Source organism: Aythya fuligula, chromosome 9 (assembly GCF_009819795.1).
Source record: "Aythya fuligula isolate bAytFul2 chromosome 9, bAytFul2.pri, whole genome shotgun sequence".
NCBI classification, from domain to species: Eukaryota; Metazoa; Chordata; class Aves; order Anseriformes; family Anatidae; genus Aythya; species Aythya fuligula.
Window position 1 is genome coordinate 14,340,186 of NC_045567.1, and position 26,941 is coordinate 14,367,126.

The following is a 26,941-nucleotide window of genomic DNA, read 5'->3' on the forward strand; positions in this document are numbered from 1 at the left end:
GCCTGTCTCTGTTTCTGTAGCTTTCAGTACTTGGCTTTAAGAAAAGAGGAGGAGGAGTCATCCAGGTTGGTCAAAGGTGATCAGACGGTGAGACTGCAGGAGGATGCCTACCTTATGTCCTGAGTCTCACAAAAAATATTTAGATCTGTTGAAAGGTCTGCTAAGACCATTCATCTGCCAGTCAGCCTGTGACAGATGACAGAAACCTGAGATTTCTGAGTCTTCCACATTACTGGAGAAAAATAAAATAAATTTGTGATTTTCACTTCTTTAGAAGTCTTCTTTCCTGCAGCACCAATGGGAAAGTGGTGCTGGGTGAATGTGGGTACAGGACTCTCCATCTGTCATGCTGGCCCATATTGCCTTATTTCTTTGTTTCTTCACAAACTCTTGCCTTATGCTTGTGTGAGAGCTCTCTGAAGCAGAGATCTTCCTTTCAATTTTTTAATTTATTTATTTTTTGTACAGCATTATATACAGTGGGGTTTGAATTTATGCATTTGACTCCTGTGTGGAAGCATGAAACACTTCCAAGAAGCACTGTTTAAGGACTGATCAGGTTTTTAAAACTGCACATCTCCCTTGTGCTAGGCTTTTGTGTATAGGTAAATTCAGTCTTTTGAGATCTTGTCAAGGGTAAGGGTTTTCTGTCCTGAAGATGTGGCAAAGGCAAAAATTTAGGGAATTGCCATGCCTACCTCTCATCCTGCTCTAGGGCACCTACCCACTTGGTTGCATCAGTGCAACTGTTTGTGAGGCCCATGCTAAGAATAGGGAACTGATCTGGCTGTAGGAAGAAGAAAATGGCTAAAGAGTGAAGCTGTATATTCATAGCTGGGCCACAAAGCAGATTCTCAGGCTGTAGTACAACTCAAGGGCTTCACTGCAGCAAGGAAGTGGGAATCATCAGTAGGGCTGGGGCGAGTGCAGGTTGCTGTTCAATGCTTGCTGTGCTGAAACACAGCTTGGAAGTGATGCTCTGAAGTCTTGTCTTCCAGTTTCTCTTTCACCCCAATGTAATAATAAAATTTTCTACCCACTTATTAAGAGCCAGACATCTCTGCTGTAGGAGAAGAAGCTGGCTGGGAGGAGCAGGAGCAGTGTGCTTTAAGCACATTACCTGAACTGATGGAGATGCCAGTCTGGGCCAACAGGGACTGGCCAGGCCAGGCCAGGAGTGTTGTGAGACTGTTTCAGTTAGCTGCTGCGCTCCACAAGCACTGATCTGCTTGCTTTTTCTTTCATCTCATGCAGAACACATAGTGCAAAGGGACAGGCGCTCTGACTCCTGTGATGAGCTGAAGTTGATGACTCCTAGTTTGCTCATCTCTGCAGCAGGGAAATCAGACAATTGAGGTAACACGCTGATGTGCATTTTGCCCCAAAGCCTCTCCAGCTACAGCAGTGAAAAGGGCTTTTGTTCTGCCACAATGGAGAGGAAAATTTTCATGTATTATTTTAAACAGCATGCTGGAAGCAAGGACTGATCTTCCTTGCTAAACCCAGAGAAATTCTGTTGAACTCAATTAAAAATGCATCTGAAACCTTCTGATATCTCTGAGTGATATCAGAATCAGGTCTTGCAAGGTGTATGTTATGCCTACAGGGTTAACTGCCATTAGCAAATTAATTTTCATTTGATTCTGTCTAAATGAGCCACAAGAATCCAGCCATCATTACAAATTAGCATAGTAACACTGGTAGCATTGTCCTTTCCTGTCTGCTGCTTCTCCCCTGTCCTGAGTTGATTTGGACACAAGTGACAGGAGTGAGAGATACTCACTTCTGCAGACAGGGTACGTGGATGAGGCAGAGAAGCAAAATTGCACGAAGACCTTGCATAAGTCTGCTTACCTCATGCTCTTACCTCATATATAACTACAGAACATCTGATGGCCCCAGGGTGTGAATGAAATTCACAGGTTGTCATTGTTTGCCTCATAATTATAACTATTCTTCCATCCTGTCCTTAATTTTGGAAAATGAGCAGGTACAAATTATTGTATATGCATTGATTTGCACACACAAAACTGTATTTTAAATTCAGGGGTGTTTTTCACCCTCTGGTTTCAGTGCAGAGTACGTTGTTGCTGACTGTTCCCCTCTGAACTTAGGGACCCTCATGTAGACTGGTAACAGCTTTGAAATTTTTTTCCTCTGGCAGGCTCACACAGTTCTGCTGGAGGATGCCAGGCTTTAGTGGGGCATCCCAACACTGCATAGGCTTGTTAGAGAAGGGAAGCTAGTGCTGTTAGAGAAGCATGCCAGCAAGAAAGTGAGGTCTACCTTACCCCTGACATCTTCATTGTATGGGGCTGTATGGGGAGATGGGCAGACAACTGAGGGGCTGATCTATCTTTTGGCTATAACACACAGTTGTCAGTGTCCACTCCCCAACACACTGCAAGGCACAGTTTCTATTACAGCTTTCCTGCTGGAAACTGAGTAAATATACTTAAAACAAAACAAACTAAAAAGTCACACTCCATTAACAATAACTGAGCAGAACTGAGAAAGTAAGAACAAGATAGCTCTAGGAGTCGGGAGCTAAATTACCTGTGGAGAGCATAGATAACAGATCAGCAGTACCACTGTGTGTTATAGCCAAAATGTCGGTCAGCCAGTCTTCTATCCATCTCTGTAACAACCTTGTGTTATAGACCTGCCTGCCTCTGCTTTCCTGTGCAACACAATGCAGCAGTTGTCAATGACTTAATAACTTCCACTTGTAATATCCCTGGGTTGCCCTGTCTGAAGGCATGATTTATTGGAGCTTTATCCATAGCATTCTGCAACCAAGTCCTGTGTCTGCTTTACTCTTCCATGAGCAGCTGATACAGTCTTTCTTCTGTGTGCTCAAAGTCTTCATTTTCTTCTCCTCTAGGAATGTTGGTAGCTTGCCCTGAGCGGAGTCATCAAAGGAAGTTGAGAGATAGTCAGTTCATTCAGTTTGGTTTTCTGAAGAAGGGAAGGCTCTTTCCTTAAACCTTGGGGTAGCATTATACAAGCTCCCTTTGCCCTCAGAATTAAGAAACCAGTTCTGCCCAGCTCAAGACACTGTTTAAAATGAGATTGTATTTGTCTATACATCAGTGGGAAAAGTAAACATCTGCACTGAATTGCTATCACGCTGGGCTCACAGCCACTGTCTAGTTTCATCCACCTGCTGCATCTACTTTAGTTCAGAGCTCTATATATGAGGAAATCCTTTTATTACCTGTTTACATAGGGCCTAGCTGACATACAGATGTCTAATACAAGCCATAAAAAGTAAAATTTACAACTGAACTGCTGAGATTTCTAAAGCTGTTCCAGTGGATTTTCTGATGCCGAAGCTGATGTTTTAGCAGAGCTTTTGTTACTGCGGACAGGATACTGACAATACAAAATAACTGTGTAAAAGTATCTTTACGCTACAACAAAGACAGTTCTGATACTGTTTCCTTGCCGTGCCCTTGCTTCTGGGTATAACCAGTTGAAAAGTACATGGTGGGATGAGAGAATGTGTTGGTGACATCAGGTGACACAATATAGTGCCCACATTAGGACATGCCATGGTGCACATCCAATTAATGGAGACAGGGAAGCTGATCATGTTTAACCAAATATGCATGCTATTGTTTTAGTTACAGGTGGGCCAAGAGGAAATCATGGTGACTTTCCAAGGTCCTTTGTAAGCAGAAGTATTCATCACTAGCAAACAGATTGGGAAGCAGTCCTGTGGACATCTTTCCTTATTACTTATCAGCTTTGTGATGTCCTGTATCTATTTAGTCATGTTTATTTTCTATCACCTAGTCTGTGTGCAGGACATGAACAGCTCAGTGAGCCTGTTTCTCATGGCTTTCTCCTCCTCTGACCATGCAATGCAAAACAAGTCTTCAGAAATGCCTCCTCCATAGGCACTTCTCCCCTCCCCATCTGCAACACAAATGCCTTCCTGAGCTTCTCAGCTCTAGAGCAGAGCACAGCTGGGTAGAAGGGCACACAGAAGTACTGGTAAACATCTCCCTTTCTTCTCACACCCCTATGCAGGCAGGTGCATGGACAAGGTATTAGCTTTGGTATCCTGCATGAATGGCATAGGCAATTTCCTTCTGCTTGCCAGGTATTACTGTGCTTCACTAGTGGACCAGGTTATCCCTTTACTTTCCCTCCAACACACATCAGGAGAGGTGACAGGCTCCCTCTGGGGACTTCCTGATTATCTTCACTGCTTTCACAGGAGCTATGGAAATAAATGAGAACATCAGACACCTGTCAGAGGGGTGGGGGCCTGTCTGGGAGGGAGCTCCTGCTTGTCAGCATTGCCTGCTGGGGCTGGATGTGACCTGAACTGCCCCTGGAGGAGGACAGACATGGGCTAACCCACTGCAGACCTGCAAAGGAAGGCTTTCCCATGCCCAGTGTCTTCAGCTGATGACTTCATCTAACCAGGGATTCATTTATGTTCTAGTACTTAAAAGTAATGTAGGAAAACACAATTAAACGGACTTCTCTGAGATTCATTGTGCAAGCCAACATGCAGAGGACAACACTGTAATCTTTTTTTGGTGTTATTGTAACGTACTGCCCATAAGGAGTAACACATATCAGCTTCAAATTAACTGCAATACACACACTGAAAGCTAAGTGGAGTGAATGGGAAGAGACTGGAGATAAAACGGGCTGCTTTCCAGATATTATTCTGAACATTAAAGCGAGTGGATGGAAGATATACATCACAACAATAATCTATTACACTCCGTGTACTAGAGCAGAACTTTCACCCTTTTAAACTCTCATTAAAATGCAGCCATTTTTGTTTCAAAGGATTAATATGTTGGCTCTAAAGAGAGAGGAAAAATGTGATTCATGGTGTGCTTGGAATTAGATATTGTTAATTGAAAATAACCCTAGGCGCTTACACAGTGCTTTTCAGCTCAAAATCTCAAAACACTATTTTTCTTTAAATGAAATTCATTCATGTAAAGTAACTGCTGAAGGAGCTGCGTGCAGCAAAAGTCACACAAAAAATACTATGAAAGCTCTCGTGTACCTACACAGTGCACTAAGGCAAACATCAGCTCTGGGCAGTTGGTACTGGAAACTGTGGGGTCTCACTGTCACATAGAAACAAAATACCTGCCTATAAAAATAACAGGAAATGATTTGTGAAGGATTTGCTACAGCTGAATGAATGTTTATACAGCTAGCTAAAACAAGCCCAATGGAAACTCTGAAAAACAAACAAACAAACAAACAAACAAAAAAAAAAACAACAACAACACTGGTGCAGTCTGAATTCTGTCACTCTAAACATGAGAAAAAAAAATCATTGTGAAATGAGGACTTTATAGCCATTTGCAAGCTCCTAATCAAAGTTAATGGAGAGAACAAATGTTCTTGTTGACAACAGTGTGCTTAAAGATGCACTGAATCCTTCGGTTTACCAGGGGAAGAGGTAGAGAACAGGAGGCGGGGAGGATTTGGAGCATCATAATGTCTACTGTGGTCAACAGCCACAGCAAAGTTCACAAAAGACTTCAACAAGAGCTCCAAGGTAGGCAGACTGTTAAGGACTTTACTGAATTAGGGTCAGCAGCGCTAAATTTGCCTGCAGAGCAAATAATGCCTGTGTTTGGCAGATGGGGAAGCTGAGGCACTCACAGTGTGGTGGCTTGCCTAAGATCACAGAAGAATTTAGTCTGGAGTAAAACAGAAAACCCTTGAGTCCTTTCCCTACCCACTTACTCTCCCAGTGACAAATGAAGAAGGAGCACTGTTCACGAGTTATGGTAATTTCATAAAGCGCAGAGCAAAAGCCTTTAAAATTAATAAAAGCAGAAAGAGCTAATTCAGAGAGCGCTCTGTTCTTTCTTGGTCTCTGGAGTATTACAATGACATTCTGTAGTGGTGCTGTGAGGATTTACGGTTTACTTGCTTATACAGTGCTGCCATTGACATGTTGAAGATTTAGCTTTGTAAGCTATTTGTTTCCCAAGTCATTGTGACCTACTTAAGTTTGTTGTTAAGTGGTTGGGATTTAGAGTGGCTGGGACACTGATGTAATCAAAGCCGCAATTTGGTGCGTGGAGGCAAGACAGGTCACTGATATCAGTGATAGGCCAGGAATTGTGCAGTGCACCACCTGAAACAATAAACGACTGTGGGATAAAGATGAGGAGGGCCCAATGCACTGAGAAGAAGGATTTGCTTGAAGTGGAGAGCATGATGTTTTTCTCATGGCTAACTGATGCGGTAACTCCAGCAGGAAGTCTTGTGGCTGATGAGTGTATCCAACGCTTCCAAAGCCCTCCTGGAAGCAGAGGTGATGATCATCTCTGATAAGATATTTCTGCAGGCTTCTGTTCTTCATTAAGGCCAGGGATGGCTTCTCACAACCCTTCTAGCTTCTAATGACTTTCTTGTTTTATTAGCCCATCTCCTGGATATAGGAATAACTTCCTTTTACTGTGTGTCTGGGAGGCAGACAATTAGATAGGGAACAATACAGATCCAAGAATCAGAAAAGACGACTAAAGCTAAAGTGATGTATTCTCTACCCAGCTTCATCTCTGGCTTTTCACACGAAGATCTAGCTGTAGGCTGCATGTAAAGAAGTGAGTGATGTTAAAACACTTGGCTTTGAAAAAAACACAGGACTGAGAAAAAAAGAAGCCATAATTGTAATTTTACTGTGAGCAGCTTCCTGTTAACCTCAAAGAGTGGTGGGATGGAGAAGGCTGGAGGAAAAACCATAAGGATGTGCAGAGGGCACTACCTGGAGGGGGCTCATGGTAGGTCTGTGGACAAACCCCTCAGACCCAGGGAAGTCAGTGAACAACCTCTTGCTGTTGTCAGAAAGGTCAGGATTTCACAGAGGTCTGACTGTCTTCATGTAGTCCAAAAATACAGGTCACAACCTCACAAGGGGAGCTCCCACAAAGCAAGACACACAAGTGATCTTTGTCTTTAAGGTCTTTCATGTGTCACCATGGCTTTTATGACCCTGTCTTCTCTCATATGTGTGACCTTTTCTCAAGGCTCTGCAGCGAGTTCCCTGCAGAGGCCATTAGTGCTTCTTGGGAGGCAGCAAACATAGAGAAAAGGGACAAAGAAAGGTTTGGGTTTCTCAGGAGCTCAACACAATGTTGTAGAGACATCATCTCTGCTTCCTGGACAAGACACAGGTAGGCACAAAGCAAAGTTGCTCCTCAAAAGGTCTTTCAATCACATGATTGGAAAAAACAGTAGCAGTGTTTCAATTAACACTCTGTGGGTGTCCAGACATACCATGGACCTCGGAACTCAGGGTTTCTGCAGTACCGAGCCTGCGTGTGTTAATGGAGTGGGACCTGCCGCTGTGTGTAATGTCTCCACAAAGCACACGCTCCCTGCCAGCCCAGAGGAAAGAAGTGGCAAAATCACTGTGGTTGTTTGGGTCAAGCAGGAGGTGGAGTTTGATGTCCAGCTGTAAAAATCACAAAGAGTAGAATTAGTCCTTGGCCCTCACTGCCTCCCAAAATTAAGCAAATTTCCCACGGAAATGAAAGGAAATTTTATCTGAATAAATGTCCAGAATTTACTGGCCTTACATTGCTTAAGTAACCAAGGAGAATTTAAACTGATCACTTATTTTCCCATGGAAAATTCCCATGAACAGTAATAGAGGACACCCTGAAAGGCTTTTATCTCAATTACTACAGAAAATTACAGAGAATTAGATCCTTTCTAATGGTTTTCTGAATCATCCTTTGGGATTTGATAGCAGGAATGTAATTTGCTATTGAATCGTATAGACTAATGGAAAAACAATGCCTATAGAAAAGTGTTCACTATCTATTAATGTCTATAGGGCTTCCCTATAAAAGGTTTCTAAGAGCCTTTTATTTACAAATACTTCCAGGGGGGTCTATTTATGCTGTACACCTCTGTTTATAATGCACACTCATTAGAGTAAGAAAGGCAAAAATAGACAGCAGAGACCAGTGATCTTGTTTCTGAGAAAGAAAGACAGCATGAAATCACAGGAAATCATCCTCACAACCCCATGAAAATGCATTGCACATAGCAAAAATGGCTGAGATTTTGATCCTGCATAGAGTTCCTCCTGGCATACCCTTGACCCTACCTAAACTCTCTAGCTGTAGGGAGGTGCAAAGAGCTTCCTTTACTTATGGTTACATGATTACACAGACTAACAGTGTAAGTTGCTAATGGTGTTTGTACCCTGGAAGCTTACATGCAAGAAGCCATGACTGCATGTGTCGTACAGCAACAACTGATCTATTCCTTGCTTGCTTCCTTTAGCTGAGCAGCCTGGTCCCTTAGCTGCAACTACAGACCCCTCCTGGGTAGACTTTGCTGTCCACAGCTTGTTTCTTTCTCCCCTAGTACTCATCACCCTAACAGAATTGGGCTCCCTGAACCCTGCTCTGCTCCCTCACTCCCACCTCGCATACATCAATGGCACCATGGAACTGTGAAGTTTCCTGGGCCTCCATGGTGTAGTTTGCTGCAAGTTCAGTCAACATCAAGATTATCTCTAATGGTGTCAACTGGAACACTTATGGCTGTCCAGTCTGTGATGGAAACTCTTGTATTCCCTTCTGGCTCTGGGGAGTTTTCTTTATAGCCATCACTTTTCCTACTTGTTGAGGGTGCTTAGGGCACTCAGGCCTCCAGGTCATATCCTACTGCTCCAGCCTCCCTAATGACACTGGTGCTGCAGGGGATGGGGCTTATGATGAGGAGATGTCATTTCTTCAGCAAACAAGTGACAGTGACAGGAATGCTGTACCCAGAACTGAGCCCTGGAGCAAAGCTATCTCCAGTGGCATCTGCCTTGCTTAAGCTGCTGCTTTTTTATCATTTTTTTTTTCTTTCCTATTTTCTTTCTTCCTTCCTTCCCCCCCCCCCCCCCCCCCCCCCTTTTTTTTTTTTTTTTTTTTCCTGATTCTTGGATTCAGAGCATGGTAGACTGCTATCATGGACTTGGTATATTTTAGGAGTGGTGCTGAGCTCCTCTTCCAAACTCACTAGTCAATAGAATTAGTGTAGTGGCTACACAATATATGTTTAGAGACTTTTCCATTTCTAATGAGCATTTCTGTTCCCTTTTCTGCTTATGCTAACTGCTTTTGCTCTGTTGTTATTAATACAATCCCTGAAGGAAAACTCCTTGCTGACTGTAGTTATAGGCTTTTCAGCAGATTTGTTATTCTACCACCTGATGGGAGGGAGACATGCTGAACAGCGCCTGACACTAGCACTACGCCGCAGTTCCCCTGAGTTGAAGCAGTGCAGCTGAGGCTGTCAGATGCAAATGTCTGCTGGGCTGGGAACAACAAAAGTCAGCGCAAATGTCCAGGCATCCATACTCATTCATCTCTTGTACATTCGTAGCAGGGGATAAGAAAGAAAGGGGACAGCAGCAACATCAGGATTTGCCAGTGTCTGCAAAGTAGCTGGGGAGGGAAAAAGAAACATGGTGATTTACTTGATTTTCTTCTCAGGTGACAACATGCCAGACTGTCAGAACAGGAGCCACAGAAGAATTCTAGAACAAAGGATATGGTTTTGTTTGGTTTTGTTTTATTTTTGTTTGGATAATTCAATTAGGAAAATGTTTCAAAGGTGTCACTGTGGCAGGTATCCCAACACTGCACATCTGTTCATTGAGAGTCCATGGGAAAAAAGATGATTGGTAATCTTGAACCAAAGAATGATTTTCATTTCCAAGGGATCCATGTGTATTTTAGGTATTTGTATGGCCAGCTGCTAGCATGAAACACTTAACAGGAAATGCAGATCATTCCAGCAAGCAGGAAACAGCATGCCCTACTGGGGCATGCTCAAAGTAGAAAAAATATTTTAGTTATTTGATTTATAAGCTGAATTAAAACTAGAAAATCCCATTCATGTCCGGGTCCTGGCTCAATAATAACTTTCTGAAGTAAAAAGCACAATACCCTTGATTTTCCATATCTTTGCTTTTGTCCACCCATTTTTTCTTTATTTTTCATTTTCAAGTGTCTGTCTTGGCAGACAGACAAGTCCTGTGTTCAGGACATGAACGCCTACTCCTTATTAGAGGCCACTAAAATGTTTTATCTGACACATTGGCAGGCTGCAACAACCATTACAGGAGATTTTTTTTTTTATTATAGGTTTTTGTTGTCTTTTGTTTCTCTTCATCTCAGGTCTTCCCTTCTTCTGTCTGATATGAATCTCTCTATCAGCCAGAGTATTGCTGAATGCTGCTTCTCAGCAACATGAAAAAAAAACAAAACAAAACAAAACAAAACAAAAACTCTTAACAATGCGTCTGCAGTGGCCAGGTTTTGTCATCAGATGTGGAAAGGTAGAAGATGTGTGAAGTAGAGCAGTTAAATACACTACAGAGCTCAAGTCTCCTGGATTTCATTTATGTTAATGTATTTTTATTGAAATACGTTCCGAAATCTCTTAGCTCCTCATTCTAAGGAATGGGAAACTGATAGAGAAATCAGTGGCTTGACAATCAGTTACAGATTAGGATATTCTAACGGGGAGCACAATGTGGGGAAAGGCAGAGGAAAGGGAATATAGGTTTTCAACATGTGACCAAAGGACTGCATTTTCTTGTTGTGTGGATGCTGTTACAGGGAATTGTAGCATTTCCTGCAAACCTCCTGTTTTCCTACTGCTTTCTGCCAACTTGTAAGTAGTGCATTCTCCAGGGACACAGGAAAGCGGCTGGGAAAACTTGGAAACCTGGAAAAAATGCCCATCTTTTACAGCTACCACCACTATCCCACAGTCTGGGATTGCTCTTAATGAGGCTCCAAAGAAGTAGCAGGTATGTCTATACCACAAAGACAGTTGCTATTTGACAGTCTGCATGCAGGGTGCCATGTTGAAACCTGCTCAAGAGCTGCAGAGTTCGACGTGGGGCTTAAACTGCTGCTGGCAGCCACCCTGTGAGCAGCGGGGTGATGCAGGAGAAATGGTATAATTGTTTTTTCTCACCCTGGATCTATCCATCACTGCAGGCACAGACTCACTGGTATTTTTTCTAAGCTCCAGGAGTAGGAAGAGAGTTGTTGAGATCTCTGAGTATATACAGTGAAATTAAACAGGAGTGCTAATGACCAGTTCTTCATTATGTTTATGTCTCATTTCCAGTACAATGGGACCCTGATTCTCATTTGTGGCTTTTGATATTATTGTAATACAAGTAATTAACGAACATCAGTGAGTGTAGTCAAGCCATACATAATGCACGGAGATGTGTAAGGGAATGTGTCTTTCTGTTTGTATTCTCCAATCTGCCCAACCAGAATTTATTTATTCTATATGGAACAAAAAGCAAACACCAAATCTGTATCCTCTTTGTGTAGGGGCAAATATGCACATGGATTCATGCTCTGGACATATCCCTGTACCAGAGCTTTAGCTCCAGTGCAGCACTGCAGCTCCCAACACTGCTCAGATCTGAATCCAAATTTTACTATTTGAGATAATCCCAATTTATAAATAAAACTAATGACAGAAAATTGACATAAACCATGGAAATGAGCAGCAGAAATATTTCCAAACATTGCTTACAGAGGCCCTGAGCCAACCCACTTAGAGTCAATTAAGTTTATCATATCAACTTCAAAGGTGCCATAGTATAATCAAGTTAAGTTAAACAACGAGATAAACAGATGACCAATATATATATACATATATCATAATATATATAACACATATATATAATTATATATATTATATAATATATGTATTATATATAACATATATATAATTATATATATTATAATATATATATTTAAAGGGCACTAAGAACAGTAAATGATTTGTCTGAGGTCTTTAAATATTTAGTGTCTGAATATAGTTGAGAATCAGGAGTCTGCTTCTCAGAACCCTGCTTCTTTTAAAAGCCTTGGTAGATATATGAGCTGCAATGATAGATTTCTTGCTTTAAGCATCTGCTATTCTTTTAGAAAATGCTATAAGTATCCTGAGTATGGATACTTTGAGGTTGGCTATGACAGATGCAATGCTATTGTTTCAAAATGTTTTAATGAGCACAGCTCCAGTGCCATGTGGATGGCTCGATGCTGTGTTCTGCTGACAGGATGTACATCACAACTCTTCATGGAAGGGACTTTTTTTTTTTTTTTTTATTCTGGAGGAAAAGTTTAAGTCTGTCAAGGAGGCGACACATCCCTTTTTAAAACAGTCTCAAGACCGCGGTACGTGCTGGATGCTATTGATCTATTACGATCCTCTGCATACAGCAATTGTACCTGCAATCACCCAGATTTTTACTTACAGACACTGAGAAGTAGTCTCTGGTGTCTGGAGAGAGAACAAGGGCAGGGGAAGCATCTCACGGTCTCTGGGAAATATCTTGGGCACCAGGTGTTTGGAGAGGGACAGAGCTGAGCAGAATCCATGCTGCTTTGGCTGGCAAACTTTCACAGCTGGTACCACACATGTCGCCACAAGGAGACAGTTCCAGGTGGTAAAATGAATGGGGCCCACGGGCCAAAATGACACCGACTTTCCTCTGTAAATTGGAAAAGATGGAGAGGAGCCCTGAGGGTACATGGTGGAAGCCCATTTACTTGAATGATCCAGATCTCCCAAGTCTGAGTGTGCTCTGGTGGGGCTGCATGAATTTATGTTCAGTACAGTTCCCTCAAGTCTTGCCAGACTTCATCTGAAAATCTCTTTTTGCCCTGAGTCTGCACTAAACATGGTCTTTTTTGATCCCAGCCTTGGGGAGCCTAAAGCCTGCTAGCTGTGTCTTCCATTTTGAAGACATTTTTAGAGTGTTCTGACACCAGAATGAGGAAGTAAGTCCTGATGTAGAGAAGCACAGGGAATGCTTTGATGAGGTCCTGCCTGGTAACCCTGAAAGGCCCCACTCCAGAGACAACCTAGGGGCTGCTAGTGGAGGGAAAGATCTAAAGATCAGGAAAGTGGCAGATGTACACGAGGTATTACCAGGGCAGGATAATGGAAGTGAGCTCCCAATAAACCTGAAACCAGCTTTGGTTTCAGCTGCTCTGGCTCCCTACTCCTGGGACTGTCACAGGTCTGGGAATTAAGGCCACGCAGAAGTGAGCAGGGAGGAAAAAAGAGGAGTGTGGGAATGTGCTGGGAAATTAGGGAAAATTCATACTGGGCTCAGCTATCTGTTGGAGGAGCAGAGCCAGTGGAGAGGGAGGGGGATGGCACAGCAGGATCCAGGCTGCCACTGAGCATCTCCCTGCCTGTGCACGGCTCACTTCCCTGCTCTGTGTCACTCTTCTAATCTGTGCAGACAGCCTCTTCTACAGGCCAGGACCAGGTTTCTGCAACACAAGGAAAAAAGGGCCCTTGAACAGCTTAGGATGTATCACAACAACATGAGGCACCAATTGCAGCCACCAGGCAGGAAAAATAGAGCATTTCCAGTCAGTAATTTTGTTCCCGGTGAAGCCCCTTGCCACATGAGGCTTTGAGCTACAGCTGTTTCAGTGCTAAGGACAGAAAGGAAAGATGATCCTCAAGTAGACTTGCAGCCTCAGAAAATCTGTGTACAGTTCCTATGAAGTGAGGGATGAAACTAGCTCATTCTGTGTCATACCATGATTTCAATTGCAGTGAAATAGCCTAAGATGATTTATCTGAGGCTCCATGCTATTTCTGTGTCTTGCTCCAATTAATTTCCTCTACCAGTTTTCAGCACCTCAGTGAGATGCACCAAGGGTCAGGCCCTGGCTGTCTGCTCTTTCTCCCTGGGTATCTTGGGCCAGTTGCTCTTCATAGCTACTGCAGACCTGTTTCCTCAGTCTTAGGATGGTGGTATTAATACTCACTTGCTATCCAGCAGTTTTTTGAGAAAGCCTATTCAAGTGTGAAAAGCATTTCAAGGTCTCAGGTCATGCAACAGAAGTGAGAACAGTTATTTCTTCTCTTTCGATTCATTTCTCTGTGGCCTATTCTGTTGCTAAGTGCTGGAAGTGGCACTGAGCAGAAAAAAGGGTATCTGTTCTGCTGGAGAAAAAGATGGGGAAATCTGTTTTGCAGGAGCAAAAGAGGAAGACACTGAAGGAAAGAGAAAACCTAGGAGAAAGGAGGGGTACATGTGAGAGGGAGGGCACAGTTTCCAGTGCAGGCAAGGAACAGCTTAGTAGTCAGGGTGTTCAATCCCTATCCTAAATAGGTGAGTATCCTCACTGGTAAGTCTTGGACACACTATTGAGAGGCCATAGGTTCTTCCTAGGCCCCAGATAATGCCCACAGAAAGAGCTATGGGGATGCTGCAGTGTTTCCACAAAAAGTTCTGTTTCAGAAAGAAAAAAGATTTGGTAGAAAAACCCCTGGCCAACCGTACTTGCAATCTCATTCTCATTTATTTGCTCAAATAATCCCCAGTGCTTGATTTACGTAAGATTTGAATTAACTGTGTATTTATTCAGAGATCTTAAATTGCACTGATGTGATGAGGGAAAATTGCAAAGTGATGCAGTTTCAAGGGTATTAACAAGCATGTGACAGTGCAGCAGATCCCACTTGCCACTGAGGGACCCAAGCCCATTCAGAGATTTCCAAAGACAGTAAGGAGGCTCCTTGTTTTGCAAGTACAATGCTTTTCTTGAAGGTGAATTTCTGATAGCACTGGGGTGGGGACAGAGAGGTTCAGTACCTGTCAGACTCCTGAAGAAAATGCAAACTGACTGCTCAATGCTCTTGGTGAGCAGTGTTGGTTTGAGCTCAGACACTAAATGAACACATGCTTTGAGTCTGAGAAATGTCTGAATAATGCATGGTACCAGAAACAAAACAAATTCCAGATGAGCAAGAAACATGGAGCAGTTGACAACTTTGTCTAATGGAAACCTTCTGGAAATATGAAAATGACTGTAACTTCAGGCAGGGGTACCATTAAAAAAGACGGTGAAACTGAGATCTCCATTGCTTCTGGCATTTGTTGTCTCTGAAGCACTTTCTGTTTCCCATAGGCATTTAGGGAATTCAGGCAGTCAAAGCTAGCTGTAAAACTTACAGAATGGGCTTTAAACATTTTGAACAGAGGGAAAAAAAGAGAATGGAAGTATGTCTGACACTGATGTGGGTGGAGAGTCAGTCCGGCCATTTGGAAACCCACTGAAAAACAGGATCTGAGACAAGACAAAACACTAATGAAGAAACTACTGGAAGTTCCAGTACTGAGATATAATGCAGCAACCAAGATACAGGTAGAGGAGAAAGCCCCAAAGTCCATGAAGCCTGTGGAGAACATCAGACATAAAGGGATGAGGCAGGAGAGTTGGGGATGAAACGCGTAGCTCCTATCTAAAGGTCCTGCTACTTTGACAAGTGGTGCCAGCGACGTGTGCATCATAGCAGCTGGCAGTTTGCACTACACAGAAGTGGAACAAGGTCCCCACACAACTAGGAGTGGTTATAGCAGGTGTATGAGACCTAGAGATGTTCAAAGATTGATAGAGCAAAACAGAAGGTCTTGGCATGGTTTGGGGTTCAGGAGTTAATGTGACTTCTGTGGATGCTGATGATGGGGAGCAGTGTTATCACAAGAGGGAGCTGTCTGCCTGCATGAGATTGACACCCCAGACAAAAACACTGCAGAGAAATAGCAACAGGACTCTTAAAACCTGAGGGGCAGGAAGCAAGAGGTCCTAAGCGCTCAGACAGACTTCAGTAGGGTAGCATGGGAGGTCACGGGCTGCACCAGGTTAGCGGCACCACTCTGGGAGGCCACCACCACAGAACACCTCTAATTGCTCCTCTGCAATTCAGGTCCCACAGTGTGTTAACGCCAGCAGTAAGTGGTTTTTATTTGTAGGCTTTGCTGGGGAGGGAGAGGAAAGAAAGGTGTTTGGTCAAAGTCAAACAGGGCTAAGTCAAACTGATCCATGTGACAGTGCAGCTGGTCGCCAAAGGCTCAGACAGAGAATGAAGTCCATGTGTGTCAGAGCTGGCCGAGCGTGGCGTCTGTGCACAGTAAGGCCTGTGCACCCAGCAGAGGGCATGTGGATGCACACACAGGCACTACTACCTTTGCCTTTGGGACATCATTTTGTAGATAATGAGATATCAGTGCCCTCAGAATCTGTGTAAGGCAATACAGAACAAAGCCACAGGCGGTGTCTGTTCTCCTTTGAATAGGCTGTGGTTTCTGCCACAAGGGGCCAAATCTACCCTTGTAGATTTCTTGTTTCAGATAAGGTCCCACTGCCAGGGGTGCCGAGCTCCCATTTCTGACCAAAGTTAGTGGTCCTGTGAAACCAGGCCACATCCCTGAGCACAGGTCTAAACACTAGTGTCTGCATTTACCATGCATCAGGGAAACCAGCCTGTGAACGCTTAGTTCCACCTTCCTGGTTTTTCTCTGAATGCATCACTCCAAAATTTGGTAGAGATTTTACCTTTGTCTGGGACTGAGACGAAAGCTTTATTTTCTGCCAAGCTTCAGGGGATAATACTTTTTGATGCAGTTTGCATCAGTGCCATAGCACTGAAGTGCCCCACAGAAGCTAACAACGTACTTGTGTGCTCCCTGGGCAGGAAAATGGACAGATGCAGCCAGGTAGCTCATGCTATATATGCTCCATGATGGGACCAGGCTCAGAATATCAGGCTAAGGGGAGAAAACCACTTCAGTTTGAAAAGTCAGTAGGCATTAAAACATGTACTAAAGGAAAGCATGCTGCCTTGACAATGCGGGAATGGATGGAGATCGGAGGTTTGGATCCTTGGCACAAGCTGCTGGACTTTCAAGTCTTCTGACAACCCACTTCCCCCTACCCTTTGTCTGTGGAGCTCAGGGTGTTGGTGCAGCAGTGAGGATACTTTGTCTTGGTCTTTGCTTCACAAAGATACAATAAAATGACTTCATGTATGCATGTGCGTGTATATATACACACAAAACCTACGGGATGCCTTATGGAGCCAGAAAGGAATAAACACAGAATGCCTCTGGGAACATGTGGGAAGAGCAGAGTTCCAAGCCGATTATTAACCCACTTGCAGGACAAGGCTTTTACTGAAGTTTACAATACAATTTAAATTAAAACAAATAAATAAATAACATAAAGAAAGGCATCTCATTCGGAGCCGGAGCTCCGACCCCAGCCTCCGCACCACCCTCCCCCCCCCCCCAAAACCCAACGCCCCTCGGCAGCGGGCGGCCCCCGCGCCGCTCCGGCACGGCTCAGCCCGGCTCGGCACGGCTCGGAACAGCTCAGCCCAGCTCGGCACGGCTCAGCCCAGCCCGGCACGGCTCAGCCCGGCCCCCAGCCCGGCAGCGGGCGGCTCGGCGGGGCCGCGGGCGGGCGGGGGCAGCGCGGCCGCTTGTTGAGCGCCGTGCCCGGCCCCCCTCCGCACCTCCCCGCGCACGCAGCCCCCGCGCCCGGGCTGCCCGCCCGCCTTCTTCCATTGCACCATTGCAAACCCCTCCCGTGTGCGTGTGTGTGTGGTTTTTTTTTTTTTTTTTTTCGTCTCCCCCTCCCCCCCCCTTCCCTTTCTTTCCTTTTTTTTTTTTTTTTTTTTGCATGAAGATGGCGGCGCCTCTCGCCAGCAAGGCAGGGTCCGCCGGCACTACCAGCAAGCCTCCCTTCCCGGAGCTGGATTTCCGATCGGGAGCCAGGGTGGAGGAATTGAATAAACTCATCCAGGAATTCACCAAGCACGACCAGAGGGAGTACGACGACCAGAGAGCCCTGGAGATCCACACGGCGAAGGACTTCATCTTCTCCATGCTGGGTAGGGCAGGGACCGGGGGCGGCGGCGGTGCCGCTCGGGGACCTCGGGGACCTCGGGGACCTTGGGGACCTCGGGGACCTCGGGGCAGGGCTCCCGGCCGTGCAGCACCGGCAGAGCCTTCCCCTGCTGCGGGCTCTCCGGCCGCGGGGCCGCTCTCACCGCCAGCAAACTGTTTTTTCCTGGCCCTTCCACCTCCCCTTCGGCGGTGCTGTGTGTGTACAAGCAGAGAGGAAAAGCAGGGTGGCAGAGCTGGCCGGTGCTGGAGGAGCACGCCGAGCCAGCAGGGCTGCAGGCGAGGCGAGCCCGAGCCTGTATTGTTTCCCCCCCCCCAGCTATCCAAGCTGTAGGAAACACAGATTTTTCTTTTTATTTTATTTATTATTTTTTTCCACGCATTTTGGTTATTAGACCGGCTGATGCTCGAGCAGGAGCATCCTCTGAGCTGCGGTTCTTGCCTGGGTTGCAAAACTTGCTGCGAGTGGAGCAAGTCAGATTGTGGCGGGGGAGTCCTCCTCTGCGCGAAACTTTGAGTTGCGGGCAGGGATCCTGAAACCGGGGTGAGACGCGTTGGCCCCTGCAGAAATCACCTGGGCTCTGGCATGACTAAGGTTTATTAAGATTAGCATTAGAATGACAAACAACTCCGGTTCTATAGGCGTTGATTTCCCAATAAATATTTACCTTATTTTGACTAAGAGATAACTCATAGGAATGAGAGCCCTCGAGATACAAAAGGATGCTCTTTACTTGCAGGGTAGAGTTTAAATCAGTCTTCTGGATTTAAGTTGATATCCCAGCCATTTCTGTGTGTAAAGAACAGGTGTAATCAGCAGGTGTGGCCAGGGAAGGGTTCTTTGTGGCTCGGAGGTGCACGTAGACCCTTGAAGCATATGTGGCACAAGCCAAATGTGTGGTCTGTGTGTGCACAGTGAATAACCTCCATCACTTTTCTCATTCAGCAGCACAGAGCTATCCCATTGTGATCATAATTGTTTTCTGTATTGCGGGGTATCCTACCCCAGAAATAGACCACTTTCTCTGTAGCCATAAACATACCTACGCTCACCGAATGACCGTTTACCTGTTCAGCTGGGTATCTTATAGAGTACCCGGATAAGTATAATCATCTGCTTTGGGATTTGCACAGACTATTTTGTGTATTGCTTTTTCACCAAGGGCTGGACAGGATATAACAGACTAAATTTAGCTTGAGAACAAGGACAACAAGTTGAAATTCAGTAGCATGTGTATTTATAGTTGCTGTTATAAATGTTTTTCCCTTCCTGTTTAAAAAAAAAAAAAGTTACATGGTGAAGCCCTGGTTGCAACAAAGTCTGTAGGATTTTTGTTATTGAAAACCTGATCCCATGGAAGTCATCCACTATTATGATGTGATACATTTTTCAATATGGGCTTTAAATAACTGGCTGAGGAAGCAGGGCTTGACGAGATGAAGCAGAGAGGACAAAAAACAGTGAGAACAGCAGTTCTCTGTGTGTGGCTGCTAGGTAGAGAAAGCTTGTGTTAAAGCATTGCTTTCCTTTGCAGGGGACAGGGATCACGGCATTTTTTCCTGTCTCACTGGCAGGAATAGGCAATAGAAGAAAGAATAGGTTGTGGTGTACCTTGTATTTCTGCGGGTGCACCCTAAGGGCTTGCTGTTAATGAAAACAGCCTTGGGTTGTTTAGAAATAGCATAGATTAACGTGGCTGTCTGTTAATGTAACTGGTGGGAGATAAGCATTCTTCAATTTTCACTGTATAGACTAAAAATGGGTTTAAACAAAAGCTATATTTCTATCGAAGTTACATCTCACAGTTAGCAATGAGACTTGTTTCTGTAAAAAGACAAGACCTCAGGACCAAGCCCAGGACAGAAATAGAGACAGGGTATCTGAGTCGTCTGCCTTAGACCCAGAAGTTACATTTGTAGATCAGACCTTTCTTAGCCAGACAGTCTCTTAAATCTAAAATGATTTAACTTATTAATAAATAGCTCTTTCCCCTGTGCCTGATCCCGCCCATACGTACTGCTCTTATCTCATCGGGTGATGATAGGAAAATTAAACGTAGCTTTTCTGATTTAATTACATTGGTCCGTAATTCATGGATGACTGATAGGCGAGCAGACTTTGCACAGATTCTCAGATGTTTGTGCTCCGTGTGGCTTGCCCTCTCGCTCAGATCTTTGCTTTCTGTTTATATTAACTCATTTTCTTCTGTGTGCTGTCTTGCACTGCTATTTGTGACTGAACTATGGGAGATCTCAAGAGCTGTGCTATGGTATAGGGAGAGGTGCTGCTTGTCATGCCTTTATCCAAAATGTTGTGCCCCAAGCATTAGAATAGGGCTGTAAATGACCTGGCTATTGGTTGGGGGAATTATTTTCTGCATGTAGACAATTCATGGGCATCCCATACTTAATCACCAGGACCAACCATAGGGTCCTGCCAGCACCCTGCCTTGAAACAACAGGTGGCTTTTGGTGCCTGTGCTGGGTAACCTCCCATACTCATGCTGAGCTGTGCCTGATAATTACTTGTCTCCAACACAGGTATAACTGAGCCTCAAGGGAGGGGAGGCTGCATTAATCAAGAAAAGGAGTGGAGGAAAGAGTCTTGTGTTGTAGATGATGGGCTGGCTGGGATTGACTGGGAGACCAAGTCTCTGTCTGCCAGTCGCAAAAAGAAGCGATTACTTATTCTGTCCGTGACTCTGGTGGTTTTTTGTGCTTAAGGAGTGATAAAGGGTTATTTTTATTGAGTGATAATGTTACAGATGATGCTATTTTGATTTTTAAAGCACTTGCTGCAATTGTGATGAGAGCACTGCATTAATATTGCAAAATCTTTTAGGGGTACCTGACCTTGAGAGTATTGTTCCTGCAGTACAAGTACTTCCTGGAAACTTATTTAATAAAGACTACCTGTCTCTTTCTGTTCAGCACTAAATAAAAAAGTGTTGTAAAGCACAGATGTGCTAGGCTTAAAAAAAAAAAAAAAAAAAAAAAAAAGAGAGAGAGAAAACATATATTATGCTCCTGGGAACTAGAACATTGCATATTAAACGGCCTCTTGAAATTTCCAGTGCTGTTGCTGTCTCACAGCAGCTCATGCTCTTAGGGATACTGACTCTCACGTTTTACTTCTTAACAAGAAGAGAAAAAAATAATAGAGCAAGGAGTTATGAACAGATACAGACCATTCCTCCACTCTAGGCACACACTAGCATTGGGTTGTCTAGAGCAGTTCTTGAGCTCTTCAGGCTGGTATTTTGTTTCTCTTCCCTATCATGAGACCTTTTCTGCTCTGTAGAGTCAGAATGGGGATGCTCAGGGCATTTTAAGCCCTTCCCTTTGCTCTCCTTGTGCTCTCCCCCCTAGTTAGGGAAAGGACTGGTTCCAACTGGTGCCAGAGCGGCCTTTCCTTTTGAAGGCCCCTAGTGTATCTTTTGGTGCTCCGGTGGCTGCACCTCACTTGTGTGGGACAGGACGGGAGCTGCACATCCCAGTGCTGACCCTGTGCTGCCGACAGGCTGCACACTGGGGACTGGCAGCCAGCTGCCACTCCGAGCTGCTGACAAGACCTCGAGAGAGCTTGTATCAGCACCTGATACGGGAGAGGTGGGGAGCCTATGCTGGGAGCGTTTCCTGGCACTGAGGTTTGATGATTCCTCTTTTCTAGGGTGTTTTCCTAGTGCTGAGCTGGGTGTGCCAGCAAGTGTTTGAGATGGAGGCAAGTTGTGGCAGAGGCAGAGCTGGTGCCAGCAAAAGCCTTCTGCTGCTAGTACCCGCTTCCCACATGGAGCGAGCTACCCTGCTGGCCCCTGCGTCTGCAGCAGGGCTACCAGCTGCTTCTTGGACCGAGGGGCCTCTAAAACATGTGGTGGAGGTGCAGATTGCTGTGCTAAGGACACAGGTGTCCTGACAACAGCTTGTTTTTATTAGCATCACCTACAAGAGAGGCATTTCATGGCCCCCCTTGCAGTGGAGGTCTGTATATTAGGACAGCTTTGGTAGTGTAACTCTGTAGGTTTGTGTGGCGTTTTTTCCTGTTCCCTACCTGGTATAACTTGCTGATGAAACCTTCCATTATAGTCTAGATTTCAGGCATTGTTGGAACTGTTGCCTGTTCGTCTACGATAAATCACAGAAATTCTCTGGTTTCTGTTGTGGCGTCGAGCTGATGAAATAGCAACAGGATTGGTGTGATCTCTGTGGGGTTAAGTCTTTTGTATATGTGCACCTTTCCTCAAGAGAGGCCAATCATGACAGGAGCACACTGTATACTCGGAGGCCTATGTTAATAAAGGCTCCCTGCTGGCATTCCCTGTGCTGCTGAATGCATAATGCACAGCTGCTAAAACCAGCCTTACTGTACTGCAGATTTCATTTCTGGCTTCTGGTGGGTCCCCACTCCCTGCAGACCACAGGTTTCTCTGCTTGCATATGAGGTCATGTTTTCTTTATTATTTTTTGTTTTTTAAGGGGCAGGGTGCTACGCTGTCAGTATAACCGTAGCAAGGCATCGAAAGCTTCCAGTTGGCTGCAGCTATCAGAAGCCAACCAATTTTACCTCCCCTGGGGATTCTGTCTCTGTCACCAGCTAAAAAGGACTGCTAGCCTCCTCCATCTCTTTGTTCAAAGGGGTCCCTCCCCATGTGCAGTGAAAATAGCTTGAACGTTTTCTCTCAATTTATTTTAAGCCGCTGGTACTTCACTTGCTCAACTACTGTTTTGAAACATTAGGCTGTGATGCAAAGTATTTAGTGTAATAGCTAGGAACATGTCCTAAGGGCACAAATTCGCATGGCAGGCTTGTCAGGCTGCCCACCGCCTGTTCCTTCAGTCTGGGGAAATATTTGTAAAAGATTTGGGTGAATACTTGCCAAGCCCAATTATGTAATTATGTTTTAAGGGCAATTTTATAATTATAGTGGAGGATGGTAACCAGGATACACGAGTTGTTGGGTTTTTGACTTTTCCTTTTTTCTTCTACATGACTTTGCACGAATGCAGGAACATTTGGAGCAGCTCAAGTCAGAAACCAGTTGTTCAACTTTCTTTTCGGCAGCTGATTGTAGGTGAAGCTAAATAAAGGCACGTACAGCACTGCTCAGGAAGGCTGGAGGGCATGTTTTTCTGTAGCTTTGGTGATTTATAAGACCGATGTGTAGTCAGAGAGGTAGAACAGCTTGCAGGCAGAATCCAGCCTGAAGGAGGCTATGTGGTCATCCTGCCCGGTCTTCTCAAAGGGAGCCCCTAAACCGTGTAAGTTTTTTGGATAGTGCGGATTGTCTTTATTCATTTTGATTTGTCAAAAGCCACGTTACTGCTGACTTTAACAGTGTCTTGCACAGACAAAACTTTTGCATCTTTTCTCAGGCCTTGTCCTATACAGTCTTGCCCCTGTGCAGGTCCCAATCCTTTTGCTGCAAAGACAATTTTCCCAGGCACATCTCCAAAACCCATCCCTGTTCTCTTTTCTCTGTCCACATGGACCCTCGATGTCCGTGCTCTGCAAAGTAAGTTAGATGGGAACGGTCTAGAAAGAAATGTGGTTCAAATCAAGAGATTAGCTTCACTTCCAATCAAAGGGGCTTCAGTTGGCGGGGTTACCTCAGCACAGTGCTCTGAACGGTGACTGAGGTGACAGTGGAGCTCCAGGCACGTTTTTGTGAGACCCTGTGGTGGCAGCTGCAAGTAGAGGTCCTGGCATGGACCTATCAGTTCTCTTGGAGTCTGAGAAAAATGGTCTGCCACTGAATCCATTTCTTATGTCTAGGTGATGCTAGCGTATGAACCTGATTGTTGGACTATGTAGGTGCTAACTTGGAAAGTAAGAGCTGTAGCTTATTTGCTATGAAAAGTGAGCTTTAAGAATTGAATGCATTATGCAGGGTGACATTCCTCCTGAGCTGGGTTTTCCCTTAGCAGATGAGAGCTGGGCTGGGTTAAGTTCCATAATCAAAAGTAAAACCATCAATTCTGTCCATTAATATCTCGGTGAGATAGTCTCTGAAAGAGGAGTTAAAACTTCCTGAGACCAGCAGTCCATTCATCGCAGGATATCATACATGTATTACATGCAGAGTTTCTCTAATTTGCCTGTCTGTAGGGCATGACACAAGCACTAGAGTAGATGGAGCTGCGGTTAAGGAAAGGGTATCTCCCCTGGTTTTCTTAGCAAATGCAGACAACCTACCACAGGACATAAAGCAGAAGGCTGCTTTGGATGCTGCGCTTGCAGAACTTCCCTTACTGAGAAAAGAGAAGTGTTCATGCATGGGAGCAAGGGTGAGAGAGCTGAAAAATGACCTTTAGATAAATATCTCAAGTTCTTTGCCCAAGTCTTGTTCAGATCACTAGTAATGTGGTGTGAGTTCATCAGACTGAAGTGAAACTGTATTGGAAGCTGCAGCTATACTTCAGAGGTTCCCCATCCTACCTATGGATTTTATATCTGGCGAAGTTTTATGACTTCTGTTAGCACAATCCTGTCTTCCTGTCTAACTATGAAAAATATGGGATTTGGCTTCTTTCTTTTGTTAATGCAACTGGAAGGCAGATTACGAGGCATTCAGAATAAATCTTTCAGCAGCAGCTGACGTTCCAATTGACAGATGCTGCTATGGATTTTCCTTTCTTTTTATTGCGGAGAACTCTGCTGTCTGCTTTCATTTCTACCATTCTGCTGTATTCCCTTTTATTGCAAATAGGAATTGTCCTGGACCGAGTGGATTAGTAGTACTTCAGCCAACCTGGCAGGTTCCTGAATCATGTAAACCCTCATCAGATAGACTTCCTTTAGTTCTTTCAAAGCACTGTTTCAGTGACTTTCTGGAATTAACATCTGCTGTAGTATTCAGTTTTAGGAAGATTAGTTCCCTCCCCCCCAGCATATTTGACTTTTGAGCTTTTAATAAACACTTGATGCTAAGGAAGTTATTACAATCCTGTTAATGCATTATATTTAATCTGTCAGACAGTGTAATTTTAATCTAATTGAAAGTATTTAATTAGAAGGTGGTTAATGCATCTTGTTGTGAGCATGCTGTTGTAAAAAGTACAATTTGCACAGCACTGAATGGGGGGAGTTCATTCCTTTAAGGTTCCTAACATCCTTGCCTTTGAAACAGCAGTGGCAGCTACTCACACCCACTCATGGGTAGGGCTCTGGGCAGAAGTTTGCACAGCCCTGGGTGGTTTCATTTCGTAGAACAGGAGGTGGATGGAATCCACTTCATCCAAAGAAAATCACTCTTGAACACTGAGTCTGGACACCCTAGACCTGTGTTCCATCTTTGGCTGTCCCCCAGTTCACACAGCAACTTTCTGAGGCTAATAATGTGGGACCTCAGTGCTACTGCAAGGCTTCCCCATCTCTGTGCTTCAGCAGCTGGTGAAAGGCAGGGAACGCTGTGGTGTTGCTGTTCTTCATCTTAGAGCACTTCAACTGTGCAGCCCTCTGAGACTACAGCTGGAAATGAAGCCTGCTTTTGAGAGCTTCAGGGAGTCTTCCAATAGCGACAACAGATAGTTGCTCTGCCATTGAGTGTTGATCTAGTGGTGGCTTTGAGATCAAGTACAGCTCAGCTTCTGGGAGAAACATTACAACCTGACTGGGTTAGGCAGCTGTAGCAAGTAATCTCATTTTATACTGAAGGGATCCCAAAGCTGTGAGAAATTAGTTTAAAGATTACAACCTGGGTACAAGCTGTATGGTGATGTAATTTGGCAGAGTCTGGCAATGCCAAGCAAGGGGAAAATGCCAGACAGAGCTGAAGCTAAAAATGCAGCTGAGGTAGCTGTAAGAAACTGGGACAGAATCATTTATTTTGTCCTATGACACCTTTCTAAGGTCATGATTTAGATGAAAAGTATAGTTTTATGTGTGGGATGTTGTTGGTCTTCTTAGATCTTCTCTACTGTGGCTTTCAGTCAGACCATGTGGAATTTCCTCCGCCCACTGATGGAGTGAGGGTTCATAAATGATTTGGTCCTGAATTGCTGAGTAGCTAGGGAACACTTCTCAGCAGCTGCATCCAGAAGTAGGTACGTTGGTTTTCGCTCTGTTGCAAAAACAGTTAGGCCATGTGATTTTTCTGTTCTACAATTACTTATTTCAGCTCTCCTGCTCATGTTGTAGGGTCTTTTGATGCTGTTCCACACCTCTCTCAAGAAAGGATGTTTTTATTCACTGGTGCATATATGACCTGGTTTAGAAAATCAGATGCTGAGGCTGTGAGGAAGGGATTGTATTACAGAACTCTCAAAAATATTAAGGCAAACGATGCAATCAACTTCTGTGTTTTTTCCCTTCAGGCTTCTACATTTACATTTTAATGGCTCTCTTGGTGATGCTTTGGGTGATCCTGGGACCCAATGGAACCTCTTCTTGGAAAGGAATCCTGTGCTAATAGCTCTGGCTGGGCCTGATCCACAGGGCAGGTGCTTGGAGATACTTCATGTTTGTTTTATACCTCACTAATTAATGTATAACTTAGTGGTGTAACAGCAGGAAAGCTACGTCTGCTGACACCTCATGATATAATGATTTAATCCTTTGTGACACAGTCCTGCTGAGTGTCAAAGCTGATGACTCTAATCTCTGTCCCTAGCCCAGTGTGACAGGAACCTGCTCTAGAGGACATTCTGCAGGAGCTTGTGAGCTCTTGTAGGTACTTTGTGACTGATTCGTGTGAACTCTTTTTGTACATTGCCACTCTTGAATGTGATTGTCCAGCACTGCCTGGTGCACTGAGGAATCTGGAGTTGAGTGCAAGCAGAGGAGCTAAGCAATTTCATTCAGATGAAATAAGGCTTGTCTTGGGAGAAGGGAGGAGATAAATATCCTAATCTGCTTCCAAATACGCTTCTTCCTTTGCCAGCATTCAGAGTGGTGTGGTTTTATTGATTCAGAAGTGCCTTAGCTCACTGTTCTCTTCTATATAATTCTGAAGCCTGGGTATGGATGCAGATCCGTACACAGGGATAGCTGTACAGCTATTCTCCGGTGGTCAGTCCCTGCCATACAACCAGCACAGCTTGCTTCTGTTCCAGCATGGACAGTGAATTACTGTTTATTTTAATCTTTGGGTTGAATGGTATTCATAAAACAATTTTCAGCTCTGCAAATAGAGGAGGGAATGTTGCTGTAACAACTCTTCAGGGGCTCTGTTGCTTTCTGCCTCTGCA

The 26,941-nt window shown here is 44.5% G+C and overlaps 1 protein-coding gene across 1 annotated transcript in view; it reads left to right on the plus strand.

Annotated features, from left to right (window-relative positions):
• Positions 1-17,534: 17,534 nt before the first annotated feature.
• The window catches only part of MB21D2 (Mab-21 domain containing 2), a 56,128-nt gene continuing 46,721 nt past the window's right edge, over positions 17,535-26,941 (plus strand). The window contains exon 1 of the mRNA XM_032193356.1: positions 17,535-17,745. Within this exon, the coding sequence (XP_032049247.1) occupies positions 17,535-17,745 (211 nt within the window). The remainder of the gene's footprint in view (positions 17,746-26,941) is intronic.